At 43.8% G+C, this 26,973-nt stretch overlaps 1 protein-coding gene across 1 annotated transcript in view; it reads left to right on the top strand.

Annotated features, from left to right (window-relative positions):
* Window positions 1-142: 142 nt before the first annotated feature.
* Fgd6 (FYVE, RhoGEF and PH domain containing 6) overlaps window positions 143-26,973 on the top strand; it is a 112,913-nt gene continuing 86,082 nt past the window's right edge. The window contains exons 1-2 of the mRNA XM_050145625.1: window positions 143-514; window positions 8,132-10,496. Coding sequence (XP_050001582.1) covers window positions 499-514; window positions 8,132-10,496 — 2,381 coding nt within the window. The 5' untranslated portion in view covers window positions 143-498. The remainder of the gene's footprint in view (window positions 515-8,131; window positions 10,497-26,973) is intronic.

The following is a 26,973-nucleotide window of genomic DNA, read 5'->3' as shown; positions in this document are numbered from 1 at the left end:
CAACTCCCGGCATGCTTCGCGGCGCCCGCCCCCTTTCTCTCTGCTGATTGGAGCAGAGGGTGAGCGCGTAGGCTGGAGAGGCGGGAGCGGGCGGGCGCTGCGGAGCTCCTATTGGAGAGAGCTACGGCTTTTGTCTGCCTTTTACACCCCGGGACGACCAGGGGGCGCCTGGAGCGCGGATTTTCCTCAGGAGCTGTGCAGGGGCGCGCGCCGGCGAGGCCGGCTCCGCTCGTGCGCGCGCCCGGCGGTCGTCCCTGGCCGCGCGGCGGAGCGGCGCTCGTGCTCGCCGTCCTGTCGCTGGGCTGTGCGGCGCCCGGGGGACGCCGGAGGGTCGCGGGATCCGGCGTCTGTCCTTTGTGAGGCGCTCAGACAATTCGATCTGGGGTGCGGGACGGAATGTGGGCGCTGCGGGGTTGTTTTCTCTCTCCTGCTCCAACTCTGGGAAGTGTGGACTGAACAGGAGCCATGGACTGAGGGCGTGAGCGGCGCGGGGCAGTCATGACTTCGGTCGCGGGTAAGTGGCCGGGCTGCCGGGAAAGTTGCTGCGGGCTCCCGCTGTCCCCGGTGTCGTTCTCCCGGTCCCCGGGTGCGGGGTCCCCCGGGATCCCACCCACCCCCGTGAGCCCAGGTAAAGCGACGGCAACTCGGCGCTTGCTCCCGTGCTCTGGCGACGTCGCCTGTGCGCGGTGCGGGAAGCTTGGAGTCGGACGCGGAGGACTCAGTTATTCTAAATAGGACAGTTTTCCAGCGAGTTGAACTAATTGCACTACTAGTCTGAGTTGCTTTCCAGCCTGGTCGTTATCGATTGGCACTCTTCGCTAAATTAGTAGGGAGGTTTAAACAGAGCTGGTCGCACCCTGATGTCTTGAGTCCTATTAAACCTGGAGAGTAAAGTGTACGATTAGATGGCAAAAAAGACAAAAATACAAGCCCTCCCCAACCAACCAATTAACCCCCCCCCCACAAACGAAAAACTCAACCCCCCTTTTTTTCTCATCTTCACTTTTTCTTAACACCCCCCCCTTAGTTGTACATCGACAGTGTAAACAAAGCCTCATTTTCTGTCTGCCTCCTTTCCACTCACCCAAATGACAAAGCCTCTGCTTACCTTTGTGTGAATTTACGCATTTCTGGTCATTGTATTGAGAAACATTCTTAAGGGGCAATTTTTTATTTTTCCAAATTTAAGTGCCCGGGTGACGTTATGGTCCCTTTATAAGACTATAGCTTATTATTATTATTATTTAAACCAGAATTTAATAAGGTATGGAATATTTTTTTTAAAACATCTTCATTCGCATTTGAAGAAACTTCGATGAGAAATTCTGTAGTAAAAGAGTTCAAGGCTTCACTTCAGTTACGTCTAGAATAAGCACTTCAGTATCAGATTAAATTTTCCTTGCTTTCTTTGGCGTTTGTTTAAAATTCCTGCAACTTGAAACTGTCAAAGAGCGCACCAAATGTTCTGATTTGTATTTCTAAAGCCGTGGAAGAGTCACACTGCCAGGCATAATCAGAGCACATTAAACAAGCAAGAAACTAGTAGCAGTAAGAAAGCAAGGGGCTGAAGTGTTCACGGTAGAAAACGTAGATCTCTTCTCTTTGATGTTATGTGTATTCATTCACGTGATCGTCGGGCACTATTAGTCATTTACAAAGGTCTCTCTCTCTCTCTCTCTCTCTCTCTCTCTCTCTTTCTCTCTCTTTTTAAGAGGCGTTCCTCTTAGACAGTGGATTGTTTTCAGCCTAACTTTCTGCGCCTCACCTTCACTTAACTTTGGTAAATTACTGAACTCGTACAATTAAATTAAGATAAAAATTGGAAAATTAATTAAAATTTCCAGGGCTCTGTCTGGAAGTTTATGATTGTTTCATTTCGAATTACGCTAGAATAAGGCAAGCTATTTTTATACTTATCAACTTTACAATTAAGGAAATCCACAGCATTTTTGTGGTCTTTTAAAGAGACACTTCCTGTGTCTAGCTGAGTTAGTTGATTTTTTTTTTTTTGAAGCATGGGCTGCTGAGAAGCATTAACTACTTTTTTGCTCACCCGTCTGATGACATTTATTATAACTTTTTCTTATGTCTATGGGAGGTTGAGGAGGAGTGAGGTTTTTTTTTTTGCCCCCACCCTTTTTGATAAAGTTACATATACATTGCCCTCACAAGTCACATGTATGTGGGTCAGAACAATGAAGTTTATTAAAACTTTGCGGAAAGTTACACTTGGAGTAGAGAGGGTTTTTTTTTTTTTTTTTTTTTTTTTTTGTCTATTCCGGTGTCTTTGGGAAGGATGGCCTCATTTAAAATTAGGGGCTGTGGCCGGGCAGTGGTGGCTCACGCCTTTAGGCCCAGCACTCGGGAGGCAAAGGCAGGTGGACCTCTGTGAGTTCGAGGCCAGCCTGGTCTACAAGAGCTAGTTCCAGGATAGGCTCCAAAGCTACAGAGAAACCCTGTCTCTGAACAAACAAACAAAAAAAGCCCACAAAAAAAAAATTAGGAGCTGTTGTACAGCAGTGGAGTGGTTTGTGCCCTGAAGAACCTGAGCTTGTTTTGTTTTTCCTGCAGCTGTTGAAGAGTGAACCCATAGAAGAGATTTTGGAAGTATTCTAAGTAGTATATGAAAAAAGGGGATAATTATAAGTATCACCTATCTATCCATCATCTCTCATTGTGTGTATATCCACTTTACTATTTCATTAATGCCTGTGCCTCTTTGCTTTGGGGCGGGTGGAAGAGCCAAGGCCACCTGTGTGTAACAGATGACGACTCTGTTTATAACAGTAAAATGGTACCGGGGCTTGACTTTTCTACCTTAGATTTCCTTGGAGCCAAACAGCTGTGTAAATAAAAGATTTGCTGCCTTGCTCCCAAGAAGCATTGGGGTCTGATTGTTAATACAGTGTCAAGATCCAGAGGTGCAGGATTCGTTCCCAAACATTGTGTACTGATTTCAAGGTTTGACACCGGAGCAGGTCACAACATAGTGTCTTGTCAGTGTTGTTTTAAGCCATGTTTCTTTCAGAATAGAGCCATGAAAAACAGTGCGGGCCGGTGAGATGGCTCAGTGGGTTAGGCTCTTGCTGTCAAGGCTGATGACCTGAGTTTGATCCCTGGGACCCACAGGATGAAATGAGAGAATCAGTCTTTCAAGTTGTCATCTAACACGCGTGTTATGGAATTCATAGCTACCCCCTCCCACAAATGAGATATAGTTTAAAATAAATTAATGGAGCTGACATGGCATTGCATCCCTGTAATCCCAGTACTAGAGAGGGCGAACCAGGAAGACTGCAGTTCAGGGCTATCCAGGGCTACATTCCAAAGCCTATCTCCAAAACCTAAAAATAAAGAAGAACAGTAAGGAAAGGTTTTTGTATATCGCTGTACCAGGGACTTGGCAAACACTTCCCCCTATTAGTCATTAAGGAATTACACAATAATCCTATTGAAGTTCATCCTGCTCCCTTTTCAAAACATCACTTTGAAAAAGATTTATTTTAAAAATGTGTGTGTGTGTGTGTGTGTGTGTGTGTGTGTGGTGGGTAGAGGTTTGTGTATGTGTGAACACAGATGCCAGCAGAGTTCAGGAGAGGTTGTTGAATTCCCCTAGAACTGGAGTTACAGGCAGTTGTAGAACCAACCCTTCCCAACTGTCTATCCCCTGATCTCTACCCTGGTCGCATAGGTGCTGGGAACTGAACTCAGGTCTTCTATAAGCACAGAATGCTGGAAAGATGGTTCAGTGGTTAAGAGCACTAACTGCTCTTCCAGAGGATCCAGGTTCAATTCCCAGCACTCATATGACAGCTAACAACTGTCTGTAACTCCCGTTCCAGAGGATCTGACACCATCACACCAATGTACATAAAATAAAGTTGAATAAATTATAAAATTTTTTTTTTAAAAAAGAACAGAATGTACTGTACTCTAAACCACTGAGCCATCTCTTTAGCCTCCAGAATACCGTTTGATGTTAAATTGGATGTTGAAGTTAAAAATAAAGAAATTTTCTGTCACTGAAGACCGATTAAATGGAATGGTGTGTATGTGGCAGCTGTCTATTCTCAGCGCCCCCTGTCAGCACTGAGAACCCAGAGAATAAGGCCGTGAATTAGCTGGACTCCGAGTTATATTGGTGACTTCTTCCACTCGAATGCACAGGTAACAAACAATAGGAAGCCCAAGTTCACAGTTAGTTATTGAGTGTGCGTGCGTTGCAGGCTTTAGAACATAACGCTGTGCCGTGTTTCCTGGGAGTCAGCCTTGGCTCGTATGCACTTAACTTGCTTGCTGTGACATCCAGAAGAGGAATTTGTCTCTTGGAAGCAGACTCAAAGGAAGGACTGGAATTGGTACTAGAGATTGTGATGTAGGGAGGGCAGGGCAATAGAATGGAAGGCGGGCTAAAATTGGTACCAGAGAGTAATAAAACGCTTTAGGGAGGCTGAGCTGGGGGATGGGGAGTTTGAAGTCAGCTTGGGGATACGGGGCAAGATAATAACAACAAAATAACTAGTAATAAAATGTTCTCAATGAAAAGCAAAATGACCGCAGACCTTCTGACTAGACTCTATGATCAGAAAGTAAAAGATTAATTAGATGAAATCTCTCATTTTCTCTTCTCCCTCCCTCCCATCCTTCTTTCCTTTCTAACTTATTTGTTTATTTTGGTTTTTTGAGACAGGATTTCTCTGTAACCCTGGCTATCCTGGAACTTGTTCTGTAGATCAGGCTGGCCTTGAACTCAAGGAATAAAGTTGTGCACACCACTACCACCTGGCTAAAATGTCTCTTTTTAAAAAATAATTCTTTGAAAAATTATTGTTATTGTGTGTGGTGTGTTTGGGTGTGTTGGGGAGGCCACAGTGTGCATATGAAGACTGGAGAACAGCTTCATGGAGATAGTTTTCCTTCCACCTTTATGTGTGTTCTGGGAATTGGACTCAAATCTCCAGGTTTGTGTGGCAAGTACCTTTATCTGGCGAGCCATCAGGCTGGCCTGCATTCCTTTTTAATTGTGGTAAAATAGACCATCTTAACATCTGTAGGTTTTTTTTGGAACAGGAACTTTTTGTATAGCCCAAGCTAGCCTCAAACTCATAACAATCCTCCTGTCTCAGCTTCCTAAGAAGCAAGCAGCAGGACTTCAGGCAAGCACCACTGTGCCCCTCTGTCTTAACTATTTCCAAGTGTACAGTTCAGTAACATTAAGAACATTTTCGTAGCTGATCTCCAGAACCCATTTTGTCCTGTAAAAACTCATATTCTTGATTAAGAAATCCCAGCGCTAGGACGTTTTAAGCGCGACAGAAATGAAGTCAACATGACAGTGTGTCAGTTTTTATTGAATGAGAAGGGAGTCTGCAGCAAGTCCTCAGGCAGTCATCCTTTCCCTTAAGGTTTGACTTGATGGATGGAGAAGTTAATGTAATATACTGTGTCAGCACTGCCAAAACCACAAGAACCAAACCTCGGGCTAATAATGTGTGTATTGAACAGCTAACTGAAAATTGCCTGCTTTGGGAATTCGTATTGTTTTGAAACTTTGTTGCCTTTCTTATGATAAGCTTATGCCTAGGGATTGAGTTTGGTAAGGCAATGTTATAAAGCCTTGACTCTGCATATCATATCAGAGTTAGAGAAGTCCCTTTTTACCTAGGAAGAGGAAGAGGAAGGAAGGCACCCTGCCTCCCCCCGCTTTTTTTTACTCAGTTCCATGTAATATTTTTTCCAAGCGTTATGACTAATTTCCTTTGTTGAAAAGAAAATCAACACAAATGAAATGTCAAAGTCTCTCTGTGTGCAGATAAATGAAACAATTTTGAGTAGTCTTGTGCAGCATGTATTTTGAGATTGTTTGGTAAATATGTTTTTTTTTTTTCTTAAAAAATTAAGTATTAGATCCTGTTGTAGAAGCTAATTTAAGAAATGTGAGATAAGTCAGGCAGTGGTGGCACACGCCTTTAATCCCAGCACTCGGGAGGCCGAGGCAGGTGGATCTCTATGAGTTTGGGGCCAGCCTGGTCTACAGAGTGAGTTCCAGGACAGGCTCCAAAGCTACAGAGAAACCCGATCTTGAAAAACTGGGGGGAAAAAAGTGTAAAATAAAACATGTTTGAACTCAAGTCCACTGGGGGTGGGGGGCTTGATTGACAAGTAGAAGATCCTAAAGGAACTTAAAAGAAATATAATCTTTGTGTATCATTTTTAGTTTTATTAGAGTCTTTAAAAAAGAATTATTTTGTTTTGTTTATATGTGTGTCTATTTGGGCGTATGTTCAGATGTGAGTGCATGTGCCTGTGAAGGCCAGAAGAGGGCGTCACATCCTTTTGAGCTGGAGTTACAGGTTGTTGTGAACTTGGTTGCTGGAACTGAACTCTGCCCCTCATGATTGAACTGAAAGTACTCTGAGCCACACAGTCCTCTCTCTAGCTCCTTTAGTATGGTCCTTTGTGTAAGGCTGTTGTCAAGTTCCTGTAGGCTGAGAGCCGGCCTGCACAAATGCAGCACTGTAGAATAGGTGTTGATGGAACACTTGAGGAAGAGTTGCCACACCAGAACTTGTGGTCATCCTTTAATGTTGGGCTTGATGGTGCAGACCGCAATTCCAGCACCCAGGACGCTACAGCTGAGGGATGTAGCCTGACACCCACCTGGCTTATACAATGAGACCCTTGCTCAAAGGAACACCACACAAACACGTGGCACTTACTGGTGAAGGATGAAAGACTTAGTCAGTCACCCATGGGAAATGAAAGAAATACAGATGTACAGATTGTTTGTTCAGATACTCTCCAGTTGTTTGATCTGGAGCCAGGCCTGGGCATGTCAAAGCTCTATGAAGAAATTTCATGAAATTCCCAATTGGTCCTTGGACAGAGAAATACCACCTCTTTGTAAACATCAATTAATACCAAAGAATTCACTTTCAGTCTTTTTAGGGTAGAAAAATGTCTGGTTTCCACATTCATTTTACAGAATGTTTTGGGGGTTCTGTCAGGTAGACAGTCTTTATAACAGGCCATTACACGGATCTTGCCTGTCTTGCTGACCAGCGCTGCTGATTTATGTCAGGAATATGCATACTGTGGGGAACTCTTAAACCCAGTGGATGAGCTGGCAAGACTATATAGAGTCACTAAGTAAAAGCCAGTGATTTAATTAATGTCAAAGTTAGAGGAAGATCTGTGGTGGATTAACTCAAAAATATACAGTCTGTCTAAAGTTGTGTTACACTAGAACTTAAGGACAATTTCAAGAATTTTCAAGAATAATATTGACTCTGTAAGATAATATAATCTGCTTAGTAAAATGAAAGGTCAGTTTTTTATTCATTTTATTGAGTTATACATTTTTCTCTGCTCACCTCTCTTACTCTCCCCTCCCCTTCAGCCTTCTCCCAAGGTCCCCATGCTCCCAATTTCCTCAGGAGATCTTGTCTTTTTTCTACTTCCCATGTAGATTCGATTCATGTAAGTCTCTCTTAGGGTCCTCATTGTAGTCTAGGTTCTCTGGGATTATGAATTGTAGGCTGGTTTTCTTTGCTTTATGCTTAAAAACCACTTATAAGTGAGTACATATGATAATTATCTTTCTGGGTCTGGGTTACCTCACTCAAAATGATGTTTTCTAGCTCCATCCATTTGCCTGCAAATTTCAAGCTATTATTTTTTTTTCTGCTGTGTAGTACTCCGTTGTGTAAATGTATACATTTTTCTTATCCATTCTTTGGTCGAGGGGCATTTAGGTTGTTTCCAGGTTCTGGCTATGACAAACAATGTTGCTATAAACATAGTTGAGCACATGTCCTTGTGTCACGATTGCACATCCTTTAGATATATACCCAAAAGTGGTATTGAGGAAGGTTGCTTCCTAATTTTCTGAGAAGTCAGAAAGGTCATATTGTTTAAAAAAATTTCATTCAGCAAGCGTGGGAGTGCATGCCTGTAATCTCAGCATGAGGAAGTATGGCTGTGAGTTTGAGACCAGGCTGAGCTGTGTTGTAGAGACCAAGCCAGCCAGGACTGCATAGCAAGACCTTGCGACAGAAAACAAATAAAAACAGAAAAATGGTATGCATTTTTTATATCCTCTTAGGTCTAATTATTATATTTTCCTTTCTAGAACTTAAGAAGCCACCATTGGCTCCCAAGCCAAAGTTAGTGGGGACAAATAGCAGGCCATCTCCCCCTCCCATTGCACCCAAACCGGACATCGGAAATGCTAGTGCTCCACGGTTAACAAAGAAAACCAAACCAGCCATTGCACCAAAACCAAAAGCCCTGACAAACTCAGCTGTTCAAGACATCAAGCCATCACCCTCAAAGAAACCCCCTTTGAACCTGGAGGAGCGGGAGCCAGAATTACCGGAGAGCACTGACACATTTAATTGCAAAGATGTCGGGGATGCACACAGTGATTATATTTTACCAACGTGTTCCTGCAGTTCTGCGTGTACTCGTGAGCCTGGGAATAGAGGAAGTCTGTGTGCAAAGCAGCTCGTTCTAGAGCCTCTGGGAATGAAAGAAAATTTAGAGAATAGTAAAAACAGTGAGTCCTCTTTAACTGCAAAGAGGAGGACTAGGTGGGATTCGAGTGGTGAAAAGGGCCGGAGCCAGAGCGGAGTTATTTTAAAGGCAGGCGTCTTAGAAGAGAAGCTCAAAGAGGTTTTAACACAGCAGCAATCACCCCGTGGCACCCCGAAGAAGCACAGGTCTCCCCCCAACACAGAAATAAATGGGGACTACAGTTGCAGCAGACAGATCAGAATTGACCTGGCAGATCTGCCCCCTTCCCTGTCCTGCTTTGAAAAAGTTCCTGCTCATCACAGCTGCCACCCACAGCCCCCTAGGGACGAATCTCAGAACCTGGAGACTTGTGAAGCTGGGGGCGCTAAGAGCAGCAGTCACTCCGAGTCCTGTGAACTAGATGACAAAAAGACGCCTCCCAATGGAACTAGTAAGAAGCCGGACGTCACAGATCTTGGTCCTTTAGAAATTCACTTATTACCTCATACCTCAAAGTTTCCAATTCCCAAGCCCAGAAAGACACACGCTGCTCGCCTGCTTCGCCAGAAGTGTGTAGATACTCCCAGTGAAAGCGCCGAAGAGCCAGAGAATTCAAACAATGGCTCTTCTTGTCTCCTTGAAGATAGTTTGAAAAACAATCAAGTCAGTGTTCTTCATCAGAATGTTTTGTATAACCAGGGACAAGTGGACAAAGTGAAGGCAGCAAATAAAAGGGCATTGACTAGCGATCCCAAGAGTGACAGACAAGACTCAGTCAGCTCCCAGAAAGCTGTATGTCAGGAAAGGTCTTCCTCTGAAAAAGCGGCGCCTTCTTCAGATGCAGACTCCGTTTTGAGACCTGACAGCACAGCAGAAGGTGGTGCTGGAAGGTTACCTGCCCTGGAGAGAGAGGTTAGTTTACAATGCAGTACTCAGTCTCCGAGCTTGCCTAAGCAAGCCCAGTTGTCCTGCACTGAACACCCGCCAACTACCTGTAACGTGGAATTGTCTGTTCCTCAAGTACAAAAGGAATCTTCCTCTAGAGTTGTTCCCAAAAAACCTCAGAGACACAGCCTGCCCGCTGCGGGGCTGCTTAAGAAGGCTGCTTCTGAGGAACACGTAGAAAAAAATTCTTATTCGTCAAGCAGAGCAACAAATTCAGAGAAAGGTCTACAAAGAAATCACCCTCAACCGTTGGGCCCCTCCAACCGTGGTGTATCCCTGTCATCCTCTGACATGCCCAACCCAACTTCAGAAAAGCCAGTGTGGAAGTTACCTCATCCCATTTTACCTTTTCCAGGGAGCCCAGAGTCCTTGAAGCGCGTCACTTTATCCTTAAATAATGAGCCTGCTAGTTCCCTAACCAAGCCAAGAGCAAAGTCGCTATCTGCTGTGGATACGGACAGGTGTGATAAACCTTGCAAAGACCCTCCAAAGAAAACTTCCTTTAAAAAGTTGATTAATGTGAAACTGTCCATTGGCTTCATAAAGAGTGACTTTCAGAAGTTTAGGTCAAAAAGCTGCCAGCCAGTGGATGCCACTGCAGGACCTCTGCTCAGTAGAGAGCCGAAAGGGCTAGAAAGTGATTGGCAAGGTTTGGTGATAGGAGAAGAAAAGAGAAGTAAACCCAGCAAGGCGTATTCTGCAGAAAACTGTAGCCTCGGGTCTCCAAAGGGGAAATCTCGGGGTCAGACCAGAGCAGCCAATGGTCAGAGAGCTGAGTCTCTGGATGACCAGATGCTCTCCAGGGACTCCGCCAGTACAAGGGACTGCGCACCGGAGTATGAAAACGTCCGCCACTATGAGGAGATTCCCGAGTATGAAAATTTGCCCTTCATGCTGGCTGGAGGAAAGGCTCCAGAGTTGGGGTGGCAGACTTCTAGCAGTGTGGAGGACACGGACGCAAATCTATACGAAGTACAAGAGCCCTACGACGCTCCAGATGGCCAGCTGCAACTTGATCCTAGACATCCGCCTTCCAGGTAATGCGTAGGTGTCAGCTAGACCTGCACTTTGGTGTGCGCCGTGGTAATTAGCCTTCAACCACTCCGTGATAGAGGACAGCAGAGAGGAAAGTCACTTACGGATTGAGAGAGGGGAGATGAAAGCAGTTCTGTGTTCAGACTCCATCTGTCGTACAATTGCAAGGCAAGCTTATAATACCTACTTTCATAGCCAGTCCAAAGGCTTGGAATAGCAGCGATGTGACTGCTGCAAGGGTGGCCTAGATAGAGCCCCAGGATCCCCATGCACCAATGCAGAGCCGCAGGCAGGAAATTGGTTCATTCGGTGAGGGTTACGAAGTTATGAAATCCATGCATTTATATAAGGTGCCATTGTTGGAATACTCTAGATTTTGCCTCTCCTCAAGCGTGTACTTTACTTGCTGACCTCAGGCAATCACGGGGAAGCTCAGGGGACTGTTGTCATCCTCCTTTCGTGTGCGTACTATCCATCCTATCTCTCTCACTGCCATTGTACTCCTCCTCAGCGGCTCAGCTTCCCGTCCCCGGCTTCACGGAGGTGGTAGCAGGAAGTGTTTGCTTCCTACTAAACTGCCTATTATCCGGTGCTGTCCTTGCATTTTGTATCTCAGTCTGACTCACGGCGTATTGCTTATTGGTGCACCTGATGTTCTATGTTTAGCTTTGTAAAAAGTATTTATTAATCTTTGGCAAGTTCATACATGTCCATAATGTGCTTTGTCGTTTTCACCCCCATAGCTCTCCCTTATCCCTCCCCACTTCCACTGACCCCTTTTTTCTTCCCAACAAGTCCCCCCCCAACATTATTTACGTGTCCTTTTGATCTGTGCGGACTTTGTTTGTGTGGGACCTATTAAATTTAATTGTCGTTGCTTGAATGAGTTTGAGTGAATGGGGGTTATTTACTGGCACATAGACACCTTAACAGTGAGCTGGCTACACTACTGAAGAAAATGCCTTCAGTTTTAAGTGCCCCGAAGAGTTCTGGCTCTCTCTCTTTATTCTATATATAAGGGCAAACAAGGAGCCCAGTAGGCTCTGTGGTGTGGAGTGGGCACAGGCCAAGAAGGAACGAAAAGAAGCACAGGAAATAAACACCACCTTCCTTCTCCCTCCGTGGTTGCAGAGTAGCCTTTGCCTTGTGTTTGCAGTGTTTCTTTTGTATTGTGAAGTCTTCAGATTATCCTCAGGCTGCAAACATGGGCCTTGAGATCTCAAGTCTGAAAAGGAGACTTGTAGAAGCATACTGAGCACATAGTGGGCTTCCAAAGGAGGGGGTGTGAGTTAGTGGGTGAGCTAAATAAATAAAATTGTCCAACAAACTGGAACCTCAAGTGAAGCAGATTGCCTTGAGTTATGTTAATTTTCAGGTGCTCGCATGGTATTTTTCTTTATCATCTCCTTTACCTTTCCTCTTTTTACCTGTAAAAGGCTTTTTAATTCCCTTGCCTATTTTTTCTCAGCTGACTCCAATTTTTTTACATGTCTATTCCTAAATGTTAGTATGTAAGCAAAAACCTCTTCCTTAGCATAAAGTTGACAGAACTATTTGAAGAATTTATCTGTTTTCAAATGTGTGATATTCTGCCATGAAGCAACTTTATTGGTATTTTTAACCAATTTTGTATATTACGTATGCATGTGTATGTATGCACATGTGTGTGATGAATTTGATTTGTTTCTTTAGATACACTGCTGTTCTTGTTTATGATAATTTTTTTTCTTATAATGGGAGGCTTGACCCTTGGGGCTTGTTCCCTGTTGGCTGGATTTGAGTCCTGAGGGTTTACCTCTATCTCTGATATGGGTTCTTTGCTTCTGGAACTCGTTTGTCTGGTCTGCTGTTGGCTTGAGGGGATGCTTTTGGAGGGACTAATGTAGGCCGCCAACCAGTGTAGCTGGTCAGGCATTCCTAAGGAGGGCTCTTCCTGGAGACCCCAGGAAGCCAAGGGGGCACTGGATGGTCCAGAGGCTGTCACGCACGGCCTGGTGAAGGGTGGGCCTCTTCTGATCTTGAAGTTCGTGTTCCACAGAGAGTTTTGTTTAAGCCATGCACAGGGAGTCTTCAGTGGACTTCAAGAAACCTAAACTGTGGCAGCCTAACCTGTAGCTTTCAGCCATAGAGTCAGACTCAAGCCCAAGAGTTGACCAATCAGAGAGAGCACAATGCAAGGCTCCAACCAGGAAGACCCTGGCAATGCGAAAGGGGGTAAATGAGAGACCGAGAGCTAAGACGTTGAGTGGAAATCTTGAGGGTAGGTCTGTCTGCTGAAAATGGAGACCCGTGCCTTGGAATAATTCATTCAAAATGCAGGATCCTGGCCCGGCCTGTAGTTCAGCAGTCCAATGCTTACTTGCCTAGCGCGGTAACATTTTCTTTGCAAGTCATCAGGAAAGGCTTTAACAGTGTCTCAGCCCTCAGGGAAGGGACTCTGGGTCTTCTCCAGGGCTCTGGGTTAGAGTGTCACTGGCTCTGGAGTCTGGATAGTTAAGCAAATAAATAAGTAAATCTATTTGGTTAACTCGGAGGTATCCCATGGGCACCTTCTTTACAACACGGGTATTTCATATTTCATAAATCTGAATATTTGCAACTCATTGTTTTCCTCAAAGTATGGTGTTGGAAGGGAGGTAAAGGGTTTAATCCCCAACTCAAACTGAGAGTTAACCCCTGTAGTTAATCCCTGTAGCCCTGACTGTTGTGGAACTCACTCTGTAGACAAGGCTGGCCTTGAACTCGCAGAGACCTGCCTGCCTTCCAAAGTTGTGCTTCCTACTGCCCGGCCCAGGTGAACTTTCTTGACATTTCCCTGTGAGCCTTTGAGATGCAAGCTGTGGCTGGGCTTGGAGCATTGTCCTGGGTGGGCTTGAAGACCCCTTACGTCAGAGGAATAGCTGGTGGCCCTGTAGGCGTTGTGGTGGAATGACGAAGAATGAGGAAATTAGGGCGCAGAGTTGAGTGTCTAGGAGGGCCCTTGTTAAAGCACTCTGAGTTAAGGAGGGAAGGGTGGGGTGACTGCTTAGTAAGCAGAGGGTTTCTTTACTCCCTTCCCTCTTATAATGTCTGTCCCTTCTCTTTTCCCTGCCTTTACCTCTGCAAACTGAGCTTTTCTGACTGCCAGCGGAGTTGAATGGTAATTAGAGGGAAGGGAAGAGGGTCAAGAGAGGCGCTGGGAAGCTCCAGGATGGGAAGGATGATAGGAAGGAGGGAGGAAGGGGACTTCTGAATACATAAGCCACATGTGTCACCATTTGTCTTTGTGTCTAAAGAGTAATTTCATCGGAAGGAGGATGTGTGAGTCACTCTGGAATGTTCTAACGTTTGGGGCAGTTGTTTGGTTTATTTTGTTTGTTTGTTTTTGAGACAGGATTTTAGTCCAGGATAGCCTAGAGCTATATAGCACAGGCTGGCCTCAAGCTTGCCCCTTTCCTGCCAAAGCATCTTCCTACCCATGGAATTCTGGGGTGCTAGGATTATGGGTTTGGCTCAGCACTCAGGGCTGGGGTAAAACCTCCCCCCCAAAGCGTTTCAGTGTGCCACAACCCCGAGATGATAGCAGGTGACATCCATCTCTGTCCCCCTGGGTCCAGATGGCTAGTTTTCCACTACTGCTTTTGTTTAGGAAGCTTGGTTTCATAAGGAAGGTTATAGCTTAGGTCATTGATGTTACTCAACTGTAGCATAATCTGCAAAGTCATAACAATCAATTGTTATTATCTCCCTTTGAAACTTAAGAAGATGTCTTGAGTCTGAGAAGAAAGCTTTCTTACCTGGAGACATTCCAACTTTTCTTGTGATATTTTGGTTTGTTTTATAGGCACTTAAAAAAACGATGGCAATTGGGTCTTCCTAAGCAAGGCCCTCTGTTACTTTTTAAATGGATATTAAGCATGTGTACATTCAAAGTGGAGATGAGTGTTCCCTGGTAAGGCACGCCTCCCAGTGAGGCAACAGGTCATTAGAGTGCATGCTATTTTTATTGAAAGTCGCACAGTCTAACCGAGTGTCGAGGATCACGTTGGGCTGGGGTGCAGCTCATTGGTGCAGTACTTGCTTAGCATGCATGAGATCCCAGGTTCAGTCCTTAGGACAGTAGAAACAGAGCCAGCGTGACAGATGTGGAAACACGTGATCCAGCGGTTTTTGAAGGTAGCAGGCTCAGACTTGGCGTTCGGGAGCTGATGGATTATGTTTTTATAGCCATAGAAAAAGGCATCTTAGTGGGGCTTCCAAGGCAGACGGGGCAGACTGAAGCAGAGGTAGGGTTAGAAATGTGAATTGTTCCTTGAAGCTGCCCGGAAGTCCCAGGCTCAACAAGTTAGCATTTATATTTTGGCCTTCCAGAAAATGAATTAGAAATAAACAAAACAGATTTAAGAATAATTTGGAGAGGTGGATAAGTAGTTGAGAGCACCCACTATTCTTCCAGAGGACCCAGTTTCCATTCTCAGCGCCCACATGGCAGCTCACCACCGTCTGTAACTTCAGTGCCAGGGGATCTGGCCCCTCACATGGACATACATCCTGGCAAAACACCAATGCACATAAAAATAAATAAATCTTTTTTAAAAAGAATCACTTCTTTTTCATTAACCTATATAACTTCATACCTGACGAAGACTGAATACTATGGTTGTTTTTTTTCTCTCTCCATATTAACATGGGAATGGGCCCAATACACTGCCCAATAGCTTCCCAGGGCATCTGCACTGTAAATACCGTCTGGTGGTATTGTTGAATTTTAATAACGTGATTAAACAATAAATGAATAGATGACAAACTAAATGCACTCATGAGCAACTTCTATGTTGTCATGCCCAACTAGAAGGTTGGGGTGGGACACCGGCTATCTCAACAGCAGCCCTTTCCTGTGAATTATTTTTAGTATCAGGAAATATCAAATATTTGTATGCCTCTTTAACTCTGTGTTTCCTAGTCACACAGTTTTGGCAAATCCGTTTGTTTACATACTTAGCCTATATCTGACACTGTGTCTGGAAGAGTTGGATTTTGTCCCTTCCCAGTCAACATTTCCTTTTCCATGAGAGTAAACATTAGGAATTAGTAAATAATGCAATCTTAGTCAACCATATTTCTTTGTTCTTTTTTTTTCTGTCAGAGTAGATAAATTCATATTTTATCAAATACTTCCTTTCGACTAGTTGGGTGTCTAAGGCTTCTTTCGAGGCAGGGTCTCATTATGTAGTCCAGGCCGGCCTCAAACTCAAGATCTTTCTGCCTGAGCCTCTTGAGCTCTGAGATTGTGGGTCTATAACATCATCACACTCAGCATATTTTTAACACTTTTAGAAGCATGATTTAGCTGGAAATTTAAGGAACTCCCCCTACACATGTGCAAGTGTGTGTGTGTGTTGCTCACATGGTACTAGTATCTGAGGCATCATGGTATGTACACATGTGGAAGTCAGAGGACAACCTCTGGTCCCATTTCTCACCTTCCACATTTTGGATCAGGAGCTGCAGGTTTTTCAATGCTAGTGAACCTGAGGCTGGTGGGCCTGCGAGGTTCCAGAGGGTCTCCTGTTTCTGTTACCTAAACCTGTGTCAGCATGGGAACACCTCGGGATTCCAGATGAGTCCATTACTGTGCCACTTTCTGTGAGGTCTAGGGATTTGAACCCAGGTCCCGTAGCTTGTGTGGCAAGCGTTACCCACTGACCCATCTCTCCAGCCTTTTATGTTTTTCAGTGACAAACTGAGCCATGGGGAGCTAGAGGGAAGGCTCAGCAGTTAAGAGTACTTCCTGCTCAGAGGTATGAGAGTTCAGTTCCTAGGACCTATGTCAGATTGCTTGCTGCTGCCTGTAACTCCTGCTCCAGGGGTTGGGCATCCTCTTTTGGCCTCTGTGGGCACGTGTACATGTGTGGCATACAGTCAGACAAACACGTAAATTAAGAAAAAAAGAACTAAACAAACTCAACAGTGGAAAACTAAATATTTTGCTGAGAAATTATAATGCTACCTTTCTTAGTTTATTTGTCAATAAATGGCACACATTAGCCTATTCTGCCTCTAATGCGCAGTTACTCAAGAGTCAAGGGTGTGATTTCTCAGTTTGTTAGTGCCACAGACTTATTTTCTGTCACTCCCCATTGCATTTCTTTCAAATTACATATTCATTTTCCTGTCATGCCTTTTAAAAAACTTTTAATTTTCAGATTTTTAATTTTATGTTGTGTGTGAACATTTTGCCTGTATGTATATATCTAAGTATGTATGCATGTATTTATGTATGTATGTATGTATGTATGTATGTATGCTTGTATGTTTATCATGTGCGTGCTTGATACCTATGAAAGTCAGAAGATGACATCAGATCTGGAACTGGAGTTACAGATGGTTATAACCCACCATAGGGGTGGAGGGAATTGAACCTGGGTCCTCTGTAAGAGTGAATGTAACCACTGAGCCACCTCTCCTACTCTAAAAATCCCTTCTGAGTTGCAAGCATCTTTAATAGATTTGGTCCATTCACATGTTGATCAATTGTCTGCTTATCTTTCCCTTTCAGCACCTTAAAAGGATTACAGATGCAAGCTGGGCAGGCCTGTAATTCCAATACTTAGGAACCTTGAGCCTTGAGTTCTGAGTTGTCCTACACTATCTAGTCTGAGCTATAGAGGCCATGCCTCAAAAAAAATTTTTTTTTTTTTACAAATACTTGGAGAGGGGAAGCAAAGAAAGAAACCTGGTCACTGGCACTTCTACCTTGTGCGCAAGTTCATTTTGGGAACACTTCCCCAGGACTGAAGTCAGAAGTCAGAATTAGAGAAATGATCATTCTGAACTTGTGAAATCTAGGTCTCCTGGTAGGTTTGTGTGTAGGAGGAAATCACTACTTGAGTAGAAGTGGGGAAGGTGACCTTGGCCTGGAGGTCCTTAGGTGTTTGGGGGAATTTCAGATCCAGGGGCCTGTTTGTTCAGAACAGGATGAGTGTTTTCCCCTTTCGGGAAGTCTTAAGAACAACTGACTTTTGTAAGCTTTCTGTGCTCTTGCAGGCGATTCTGAAATCTTGTCGTCTTTTCCCTGGAATCACAGAGGCACATTTGTTAGAGGGAGTCCTTTTGGATTAAGGAAGTATGGTGTTTATATTAGCCCATTTGTGTTAATGCCTTTTTGGAGGGGAGTACTGTTGAGCAGGGCCTTGCTTTGTAGTTCTGGCTGGCCTGGCATTCCACTGTGAGAGCTCAGATTGGCCTTAAACTCACAGCCATCTTCCTGCCTCAGTTTCCTCTGTACTGGGCATACACATGTGCTCTCAGTGTCTGGATTTAAGAAAATTGGAAAGCTAGGTCCTTGAGTTGTAGCTCAGTTAGTAAAGTGTTTGTCTAGCACAGACCCTAGTTTCAATCCCCGGCACTGCATAAAAATTGTCGTGGTGGTCACTACCGTGATTCCAACAACACTCCTGGCGTAGACAGGAATGGGTCAGAAGTTCAAGGTCATCTTTGACTACTTAACAAGTTCCAAGTTTACCTGGGCTTATGTGACACTCTACCTCAAGAACTATAGTTACAGAAAACAGTGTACATCACAGCTTATTTTGGTTTGTGGAAATGAAGAATTACCAACTGAATTTCAAATAAGTTGAAAGCTGAGCATTGTGGCATATTCCTGTAACCAAAGCGCAGAAGATTGGGAGCTGAGTTCAAGGTCAGCCTGGGTTATAAGTGAGACCCTGTTTCGAGAAGAAAGAGAGACAGACAAACAGAGAAAGTAAAAAGGAACTGCCTACTATTTTCTTGGTGGTAAGGAGACATTGCTTTGGTGGTGGAATCCGCCTCAGGTCTTTTTGTTTGTGACTCTGTAGGAGAAGCAGTATTTGTAATTGGTCTTGACATTGTCAGAGATAATATGTTGCAGAAGTTGCAAAACCAGGCCTGACTGCATGGCCTGACAGTGAGGTGAAGAAGTGTCAGGACGTGATTTCCAGGAAGCACAGCTGTCCCCCGAAGTTACCTTTCCCAGTTACTCAGAATTTTTTGTTTGCGTAGATTCCCGTTGGTTCCACTTGAGGGTGGTTCCACTGGAGTGTCGTTGTACCCGTTTATAAAGAAGCTGAGTCTTGTTAGAGTGGTTTTATGAACACGAGCGATGATGGAACTGCAGCTAGATCGGCGGCTGGAGCCCCAGCCTTCGAGTCCACTTACTAGATCCAGTCTCCTATTCGTCACGTGTTTGGGTTTCTGCTACAGGAAAGGTTAAATAATAAATACTGAACAAAGGCAATGAGTTATCTCTGAATATTTGAATTAAAAGGAAAAGAAAAACAGGTGCCTTTAATCTTTTTATGTTCAAAAATGATGTAGCTGCTGCTTGTTCAACTTTTAGCTCATGTGGATTCAGTTGAAAACATAATGTGTTTTCCTTAGATCATTTATTTTGTCAGAGCTGCCTCTTGATAATATTTATATAGGTGGTCATGCTGGGACATATCCTGATATCATCTGAGAAATTATGAAGAATTATAGACTTACTGGGCCTTTCTAGATCTAAGTAATTCTGAATTTGTGATGGTTTGGCAGCTGCACATCCAAGTCCAGGAACTGGGCCCAGAAGGAATGATTCCCTCCACCCTGCCTTCTTCCTAGTCTTCGGATGTATGGACCCCCCCCCCCCATTACACACACACACACAGACACACAGACACACACACACACACACATGGCTAAAGAGGAGGGGACATTCAGTTCAACCACTCACATTAGGCCTTAGGAGGGACCAGAAGGGAGGGGGGAGACTCATCTACAAATCCAGTACCGGTCTTAGTCTGTCAGGAGTTTGGGGATAAGGAAACTATTGAAGAGTCCTTTTTTTTTTTCTCCCCCAAATCAAGTAGTTTGAAACAAATGATTATACCATTTAGTAGTTTTAGGTTAAATATACACATAGACATTACGCTTTATAACTGAAGGATACAAAACCTCTGTGGCCTCTTCACTCATTGATTAATCAAAACCTTAGCAAGACTCACTAACTTTCCCCTACCGGGAAGGTGAGAAATTGTAAGAACAGGGCTTCAACTTGGAGCTCCAAAACTTCCTTCCCCTTCTCATACTGGTAGAAGCCTTCTAGAGAAAGTCAGACTCTAGATAGCTCCATTCATTCCCGTGGTGGGAAGACTCAGACTGACTCGTGTCGTAGCTCAGGTCTGTTGTGAAAGACGTGATTACCTAGTTAGGAGGAGGGCTCACGCAGTGATTACCTAGCTAAGGAAGAGGGCTCACGCAGTGATTACCTAGTTAGAAGGAGGGCTCATACAGTGATTACCTAGTTAAGGAGGGGGGCTCACAGCTGATTATCTAGTTAGGAGGAGGGCTCACGCAGCTGCACTGGAACACAGAATCGTGTGACTCTGTTTGAAATGAATCAGGGAGGTGAACGTTTGAATTAAGCAGGCTCTTCCAGCGTGCAGTTTGGGGGAGTGTTAGAGGGTGTCTTACTACATTGCTCAGGCTGAGACTCCTAGACTCAAGTCATCCTTCTGCCTCCACCTCAGCATACCACCAAACCTGGCTCAAAAATGTGAATCTGTCTGGTGCTGCTAACAAATGCCCACAGCTCTCTCTTTCCTCATACTGTCTGACTCCTTCAATCCAGTACTTCTCTGCCTTACCTAAAGTCAGAACCAGAGAGTCTCGGGGACTAGCCTAGCAACGCTCTCCCCAACAGCTACCTATATGGTGTGTAAGCAGAGTAGCCCCTGTCATTTCTGATAGGCCACGCCTTATGCTAGGAGCTCTTGCATGTGTCACTAAGATCTTATTATTCTGCAAGATGGATCTTATCATTTTTCTTTTGTAGCCGAGGAAACTAATTAACTTGCTAAGGACATGCAGACAGTACATAGATTACCAGCTATTGAACTAGGAGTTCTGTGGCTTACTGACTCCAATCGTAACATCTTCCTGATATTCTTCTCTGTCAGCCATGGTTTTGATATTTTTTTATGTTTAACACTGGTGGAGGACTTGGACCTTTTATCCAGGAGATGCAAAGGAAAAAAATATTCCTGTTCCAAAAATATTCATAATACCCAGATTCCTCAAGCAGGAAGAACTAACTCAGCGATTGCTATATTTATGGTCAGGCAAGAGTTTCCATACTTTGGAACCTGAATTATTTCCATTTGGTCTCTTTAGTGGTGGCCACCACTCAAAGCAAGTAAATGGTGGTTTCTGTCATTTCCTGGTTGAGTGTGGTCATTGATGACATGGAAAGCATCACACATGACTGATATTCATGACATGTAATACTTGGTTTAAAAAAAAACATTTAGACAGGGTTTCTCTGTGTAATAGTCCTGACTGTCCTGGAACTTGCTGTGTAGACTGGGCTGACCTTGAACTCACAGATATCCCTCTGCCTCTACCTCTTGGGTGCTGGGATTAAAGGTGAATTGGCTTTTTATTTTTATTTTTTTGAATTGGCTTTTTAAATCTCTGGTTTTATGTTCCTCGTTCATGCTTTCAGGTATTCTTTTTCAATCCTCCAGTGTTCTCTCATTTACTAAAGTTAGTCACTGTAGAGTTCCCCGAAGTAAATAAGTTTCTAAGACTAGATTATATAATAAGATTATAATATTATATCTCCTCTTCTTTTTGAGATAAGGCTTTATCATGTGACCAGCGTGGCCTCGAACTCTTGGCCCTCCTGCCTCAGCCTCCCAGGCAGTAGCATGGCCGGCGTATGGTAGCACTCAGAGCTGTTATGTATACCTTTATCTAGCACTGCCATTATTATCTTAACGAAAACGCGGGCTTAAACAAACGGTAGGTATTTCTCCCAGAGAGGCAAACGGTGAATAATGTATGATAAAATTAAGGATTTTTTTTTTTAAAGAAAATAAAGATTTTTGTTTCATTTTCTGGAGCTTTGGGTCCTGAGAAGTCTAAGAGCCGGGCCTTGGACGCGGGTGTGTGTTCAGTCGGGACTGATGGAGAGACGATCCTAGACAGAACTGCTGGCGTTATTGCCATGGCTACTACATAGGCACTAACCTTGCCCCGTCGTGGCCTTGCTGCATTTGCCAATGACTAAGATGCCACTTCTTGACATAGTTTGTTTTCCTTTCTTTTTCTCCCCTTGGCATATCAGGTAGAAACTGACTTAAGAAGTTAAATCGGCATGATTGATCTCGGAGGGTGTGTGTTGAGGACTTAGTCATCTGTCTCATGGTACCTTTTCATTTGGCATAGTTCATCCTGCCTAGGCTCAAGTAACCATAGTTTGTCTCATTTCAAGCAAATCCTTGCCGTAAGTCATATTTAAATTACCTCTGAGCACACCTCTTGGGTATTTCTACACTATATACATACTTTAATTACCGTGCTAGTTGTAACAGGTTTCTCTAAAGTAAGCTGGATAAGGCTGGGTATACAATTAGGGTAGCTACAGGTACATGAAAGTACTCAAATTGTATTTCAGTTTAAAATATCCTGTAATTCAGAGTTTCAATGGATTTGTAATGTTTTCTCAATTTAAACCAAATTAAAATCTACCTAGAAATGGCCACATGGTTGCTAGCCTGGTGGTCAGGGTGTTTCCTGTGGAAGGGCGTGTGAGCAGGGGCCTGCGGTGTTTAGTCTGCTGGTGTAGACACACACGTGTGTTGTCTCACTGCCTGTGTAACTCACTTCCTGCCCCTCTAGTCCTCCCACATTTCGTGTGTTAAGGCAGGGTGGAAAGGGACCAGTGATGAGCTGCTGTTCTGGCCTTTGGAAGGGCCCGAGGAGCTCCCGTGTCCTCAGTCTGCAGATAGTCATCTTGGATGTCCAGCGACAGTTGATTTCAGAGTTCTCAGGGAACCATAGTGACATTTTAACTAGCTAATGGGAATACACCATAGTGACATTTTAACTAGCTAATGGGAATACTTCCAGGTGGTCCCCTCTCCCCCTTAGCTAATCGGATGCAGTTGGATTTTTAGATTTTATTTGTTGGACTTTCATAGTAACTTATAAATGAAATTCATAGTGAAATGTATTTTTTTTTTTTTTAACTTTCATTTTGAGACCAGGTCTCGCTATATAGCCCTGGATGGCCTGGAACTCTGTGTGTAGAACTCACAATGAATCACTGCACCTGGCTTATTTTTTACTTTAGTAGATATTAATTAAGACAGTCCTTTAATTCCAGCACTTGAGATGCAAAGTCTTTGTGAATTTGAGGTTAGCTTGATCTACATATCAAGTTCTAGGCCAGCTAGGACTAGAAAGTCAGACCCTTTCTCAAAACAAACAAACAAACAAACAAAAACAAAAAAAAAACTGGGATATCAAGAGACATAGAATTGCCTCCTGTTATATTCATACATTAGGGATCTCTTAACCTCTAGAAATGGTTTATTGTTGTCCACGGAAATTTTTATTGATACAATTATAGATTCAAGTGTATTGAGGTTTATGTTGGGGTCTAAAGCCCCACTAAACCTCTCAGAATTCAGAAGGATGGCTGTAGCAGGTGGAAACTGGCTAAGATATCTGGGGGTAAATAAATAAAGTAGCTCACATAATTCATTTTTATCATGACTCTTTTATTCTTCCTATGCTCTCTCCAGCGCTCTCTTGATGTTTTCCTTTTGATGTTTCTCGTTGTTCTTCGCTGGTTTTTGCTGTCCTACCCATTTCACAAGGTTTCCAGTTTATATACACATGTAGTTCATAAGCATGCATTTTTAGGGCTAACAGGATGGACAAAAGACTGACAGGTGGGCTCCTTGTGTCTCAGAAGGGGCGTGACTGTGACGCTCCCCGGCAGATTCTGGAAGGATTGGGCTGGAGCTTGCCCCTCAGGCTAAGCATCCTGGTGCTGTATCTGCTGGCACCCAGGTGAGAAGGAATCTCTTGCTCTGGGGCTGGGTTAGGGACCCAAGGACTTTTTCCTGTCTATTTTAGGGGTAAAGGTGCAAGCAGTTGATTTCCTAGACTAAGACCTTGTGTCAAATGAACGGTGAAGGTAAGCACAGAATATTAATAGCTTGTTAGGATAGAGCAAAGGCCAGTAGACTGCACCTTCCTGAGCCTGCTGCTAAAGAATTTAGGGCCACCCAGACCTGTGTATCAGCAAGAGCAGACATACTGTCTCTCTGCTCAGTGCCTCCTGCTTAGGGCCGCTTTCTTGTCAATCAGTCCTGTCAATAAGGATAATTGTGGGGAACTGACTTTATGTAGATTTGACTATGAGAATAAAGGTTTAGTTAAGTGAATATGTAGATTTGACTATGAGAATAAAGGTTTAGTTAAGTGAATATGTAGATTTGACTATGAGAATAAAGGTTTAGTTAAGTGAATACTTACACACCAGGACTTCATGGTGTGGGAAAAGACATCCAGCAGCCCATACAGGAAGAGGTTATCTCAGCAAATAATTTATACACCGCTGGGATGTTTTGGGATGAATCCCACTGTGGAAGGGAGAAACATCATGATTTCACAAGATTTCTGCAGAACTGACAGTGACTATCCAAAAGACAAGTCTTCCCGAAGCTCTGCAAGTCAGGTTTCTGTTTAGATTGTACACTCCTGTGAGTCTGTCTAGTGGTCCGTCAGCTGTGCTTTTGCTGTGTGGTACTTGTGGCTCACATCCCCAGTGAAACAAAGAAACAACAGAGAGATAAGCTGAGCATATTTCGTGGTCCCTTAGTGGTAACATTTTATACAACCTTGTGAAAATGTCATAACCGGAAATTGACATTGATAAATTCCCCGAGATTTAAGTTTCCCCAGATTCTGTTCTTGCCTTTTTAAAGCCGCACACCCCTCTGTTACCACTCTTCACAATCCCTGGCAACTGCTAATCCATTTAAAACATTTCAGCCAACCCAGCAATGGAATATAAAATGTGCCACGCGGGATACATCTTTATGGTATTGGCTTTTCTCATGCATCGTGGTTCTCTGTAGGTTCACCCAAATTGTACCTTATCAATAGGCCTCTTTTAAAAATTATTATTACTGGGGAGTGTCTGAGTGAAGTGATACCCAGGCTGGTTTTGCTGTCCGGCTCTTGCAACTAAAGCTGTAATGAACATTTATTTGGGTTCAAGTTTTCCTGTTGATATGCATTTTCATTCCCTTGGATAAAGCCTTAACATTGCACTTATTCAATTAATATTCAGTTTTATAAGAAATTATCAACCCCTTTTTGAAAATTTTTTCATTATTGTATGTATATCGTGTGTATGTTGGAATGTAAGTACATGCCATAGTGTGCTGGTGGAGGGTAGAAGCCAACTTTGTAATTGGCTCTCTCCTTCCACCAGTGTATATAAACTGGTGGGTGCCAGGCTTGGACTCAGGTCATTAGACCAGCTGAACCATCTTGTCGACACAGAAATTGTCTGACTCTTTTCTAGAGCAAGGGTGCTATATTGCTTTTCCAACAGTGCCTTATGAGTGGGGGTAGGGGAGTCCAGTGTCTCAGCATCCCGGTCAGTAGCAGGTGACTGTTTCTGCTCCTAGTTTTTAGATTGTGACATGTGTGTAGTGATGTCCGTTGTACTTAGTTTGCATTTCCTTGGTGGTTAATGAAGTTGAATATCCTTTCATGTGCTTGTCATCTGCATATACATTTAAGGGAATTCATTATTTCTTTTGTGTTCTTTTATTGGTGCTGGGAGTTAAAACCCCTGGGCCTTTCTTATGCTAAGCAGATGCTGACCCTACATTCCAAGCTGTCCCTGCTACCCTCTGTGTGTGTGTGTGTGTGTGTGTGTGTGTGTGTGTGTGATTTTCTAATGAGAGTTCTTGGTTTATTTTATTATTTGTGTTATTATTTTATGAAGCTTAGGCTGGTCTGAAGTTCACCATCTTCCTACCCCAGCCTACTGAGTGTAGGGATTACATTATATATCCATCTCCGTTCATTATTATTGTTATTTACTTTGTTATTAAACCTCCTTGGTACCCCACTAGCTAGAGAAAAAAAACTCTAGCTCTGTAGTTTAGTATGTAAGACCTTTTGTGTCTGACCACAGTCAGCTTTCCCAGGCCTGTAATCTTATTGCCCACATACAGTAATCTGACCATGCCTGTTCCCCTTACAACCTTGTTACACTGTCCACTAAACCCTCTACCCAGACATTATTTCTTACCCTTCCAGACTTAATTCAGTGTTACCCTTAAGAATGCATTGTGGCTTACTCTTTGTCATTCTTTCTTTTAAGACAGGATATCTTGTAGACTGGGTTGGCCTCAGACGTACTGTGTTCCAGAGGATGACTCCAACCTCAGATGCTCTTGCCTTCACCTCCCAGGAGCTGCAACGACAGGTCTGGGCTGCCACACCCAGTTCTGCACAGTGCTTGGTGTGAAACCCAGGGCTCTGTGCCTGCCGGGCAAGCGCTCTTCTCCTGAGTCATATCCCTAGTCCTGCCTCTTCTGACTTGGGACAAGGAACAGATACACTCCCACACATACTTTGTTCCTTTCTATCCATTTACCCAGTTTCATTTTCCGTTCTGCCATCTCCTGTTCCTAGCAGTTATCTGTTTCTGATTGTGTCCCTTTAGAATACGGCCTTCATGATAGGGAGCGGCACTGTGATACTAATGTCACTAATGCTTAGAACTTTTTTTTTTTTTTTTTTTGGCATAGAGTAGACTCTTAGTAAATGCCTATTGAAAGAACCAATGTGGCAGTACATTTTTGGACATCTGTGTCTTTGCTCTCGCCCTTAGCCTATTGCTTAACATATACCGCTCAGACTACAATAAAAACAGTAGTGTTTTCTGTATTTCTATGATGTACCAAGCAGAGCAGGGTACCCTGTTCCTAGGGGTTTGGCGCTTACGTAGAACTAACTTACCATTCTTTTGTAATACGTCATTCTCTCCCTCTCCACCTGCAAATACGTGAGAATCAACGTGAGAGATTACAAGCACCTTTGGATCATTGGCCCCAGCTGATCCTGGCGCAGATTAGATGACTACATCTGTGCAAACAGGAGTCAGGTTAAATATTACTTTTATTTGTATGAGGTCAGACGCGAGCTGCATTTCGAGTAAACTAGTGTGTTCCGCCGACCAGGCTTCCAGAGTGCACAGGAAACACCTGTCAATTTTGGAGCACAGTTGTGACTGGGGGAGCTACTGCCGTTGACGAGAGTATTCCTGTGGAGAAGAGCCGACTTAAAGGCCTTTCGCTGTCCGTCTTTATTAGTTCTTAGGGGGCACCTGACTGTACTGTGAAAAGGCTAAACAGAAAAAGTTACTGTTGCCGGACGGGGTGGCGCACGCCTTTAATCCCTGTACTCAGGAGGCAGAAGCAGGCGGATCTCTGTGAGTTCGAGGCCAGCCTGGTCCATAAGAACTAGTTCCAGGACAGGCTACAAAGCTACAGAGAAGCCCTGTCTCTAAAAACAAAGCAAAACAAAAAGTTACTGCGTCTTATCTAGACCCCATGGTTCCTCTTCCCCAGAACTCCAGAGAGAAGACATTTTGGTCTAAATCCC

Source organism: Alexandromys fortis, unplaced genomic scaffold (genome assembly GCF_014885135.2).
Source record: "Alexandromys fortis isolate MF-2015 unplaced genomic scaffold, M_Fortis_MF-2015_v1.1 scaffold_50, whole genome shotgun sequence".
NCBI lineage: Eukaryota > Metazoa > Chordata > Mammalia > Rodentia > Cricetidae > Alexandromys > Alexandromys fortis.
This window is presented reverse-complemented; position numbering and strand designations above follow the sequence as displayed.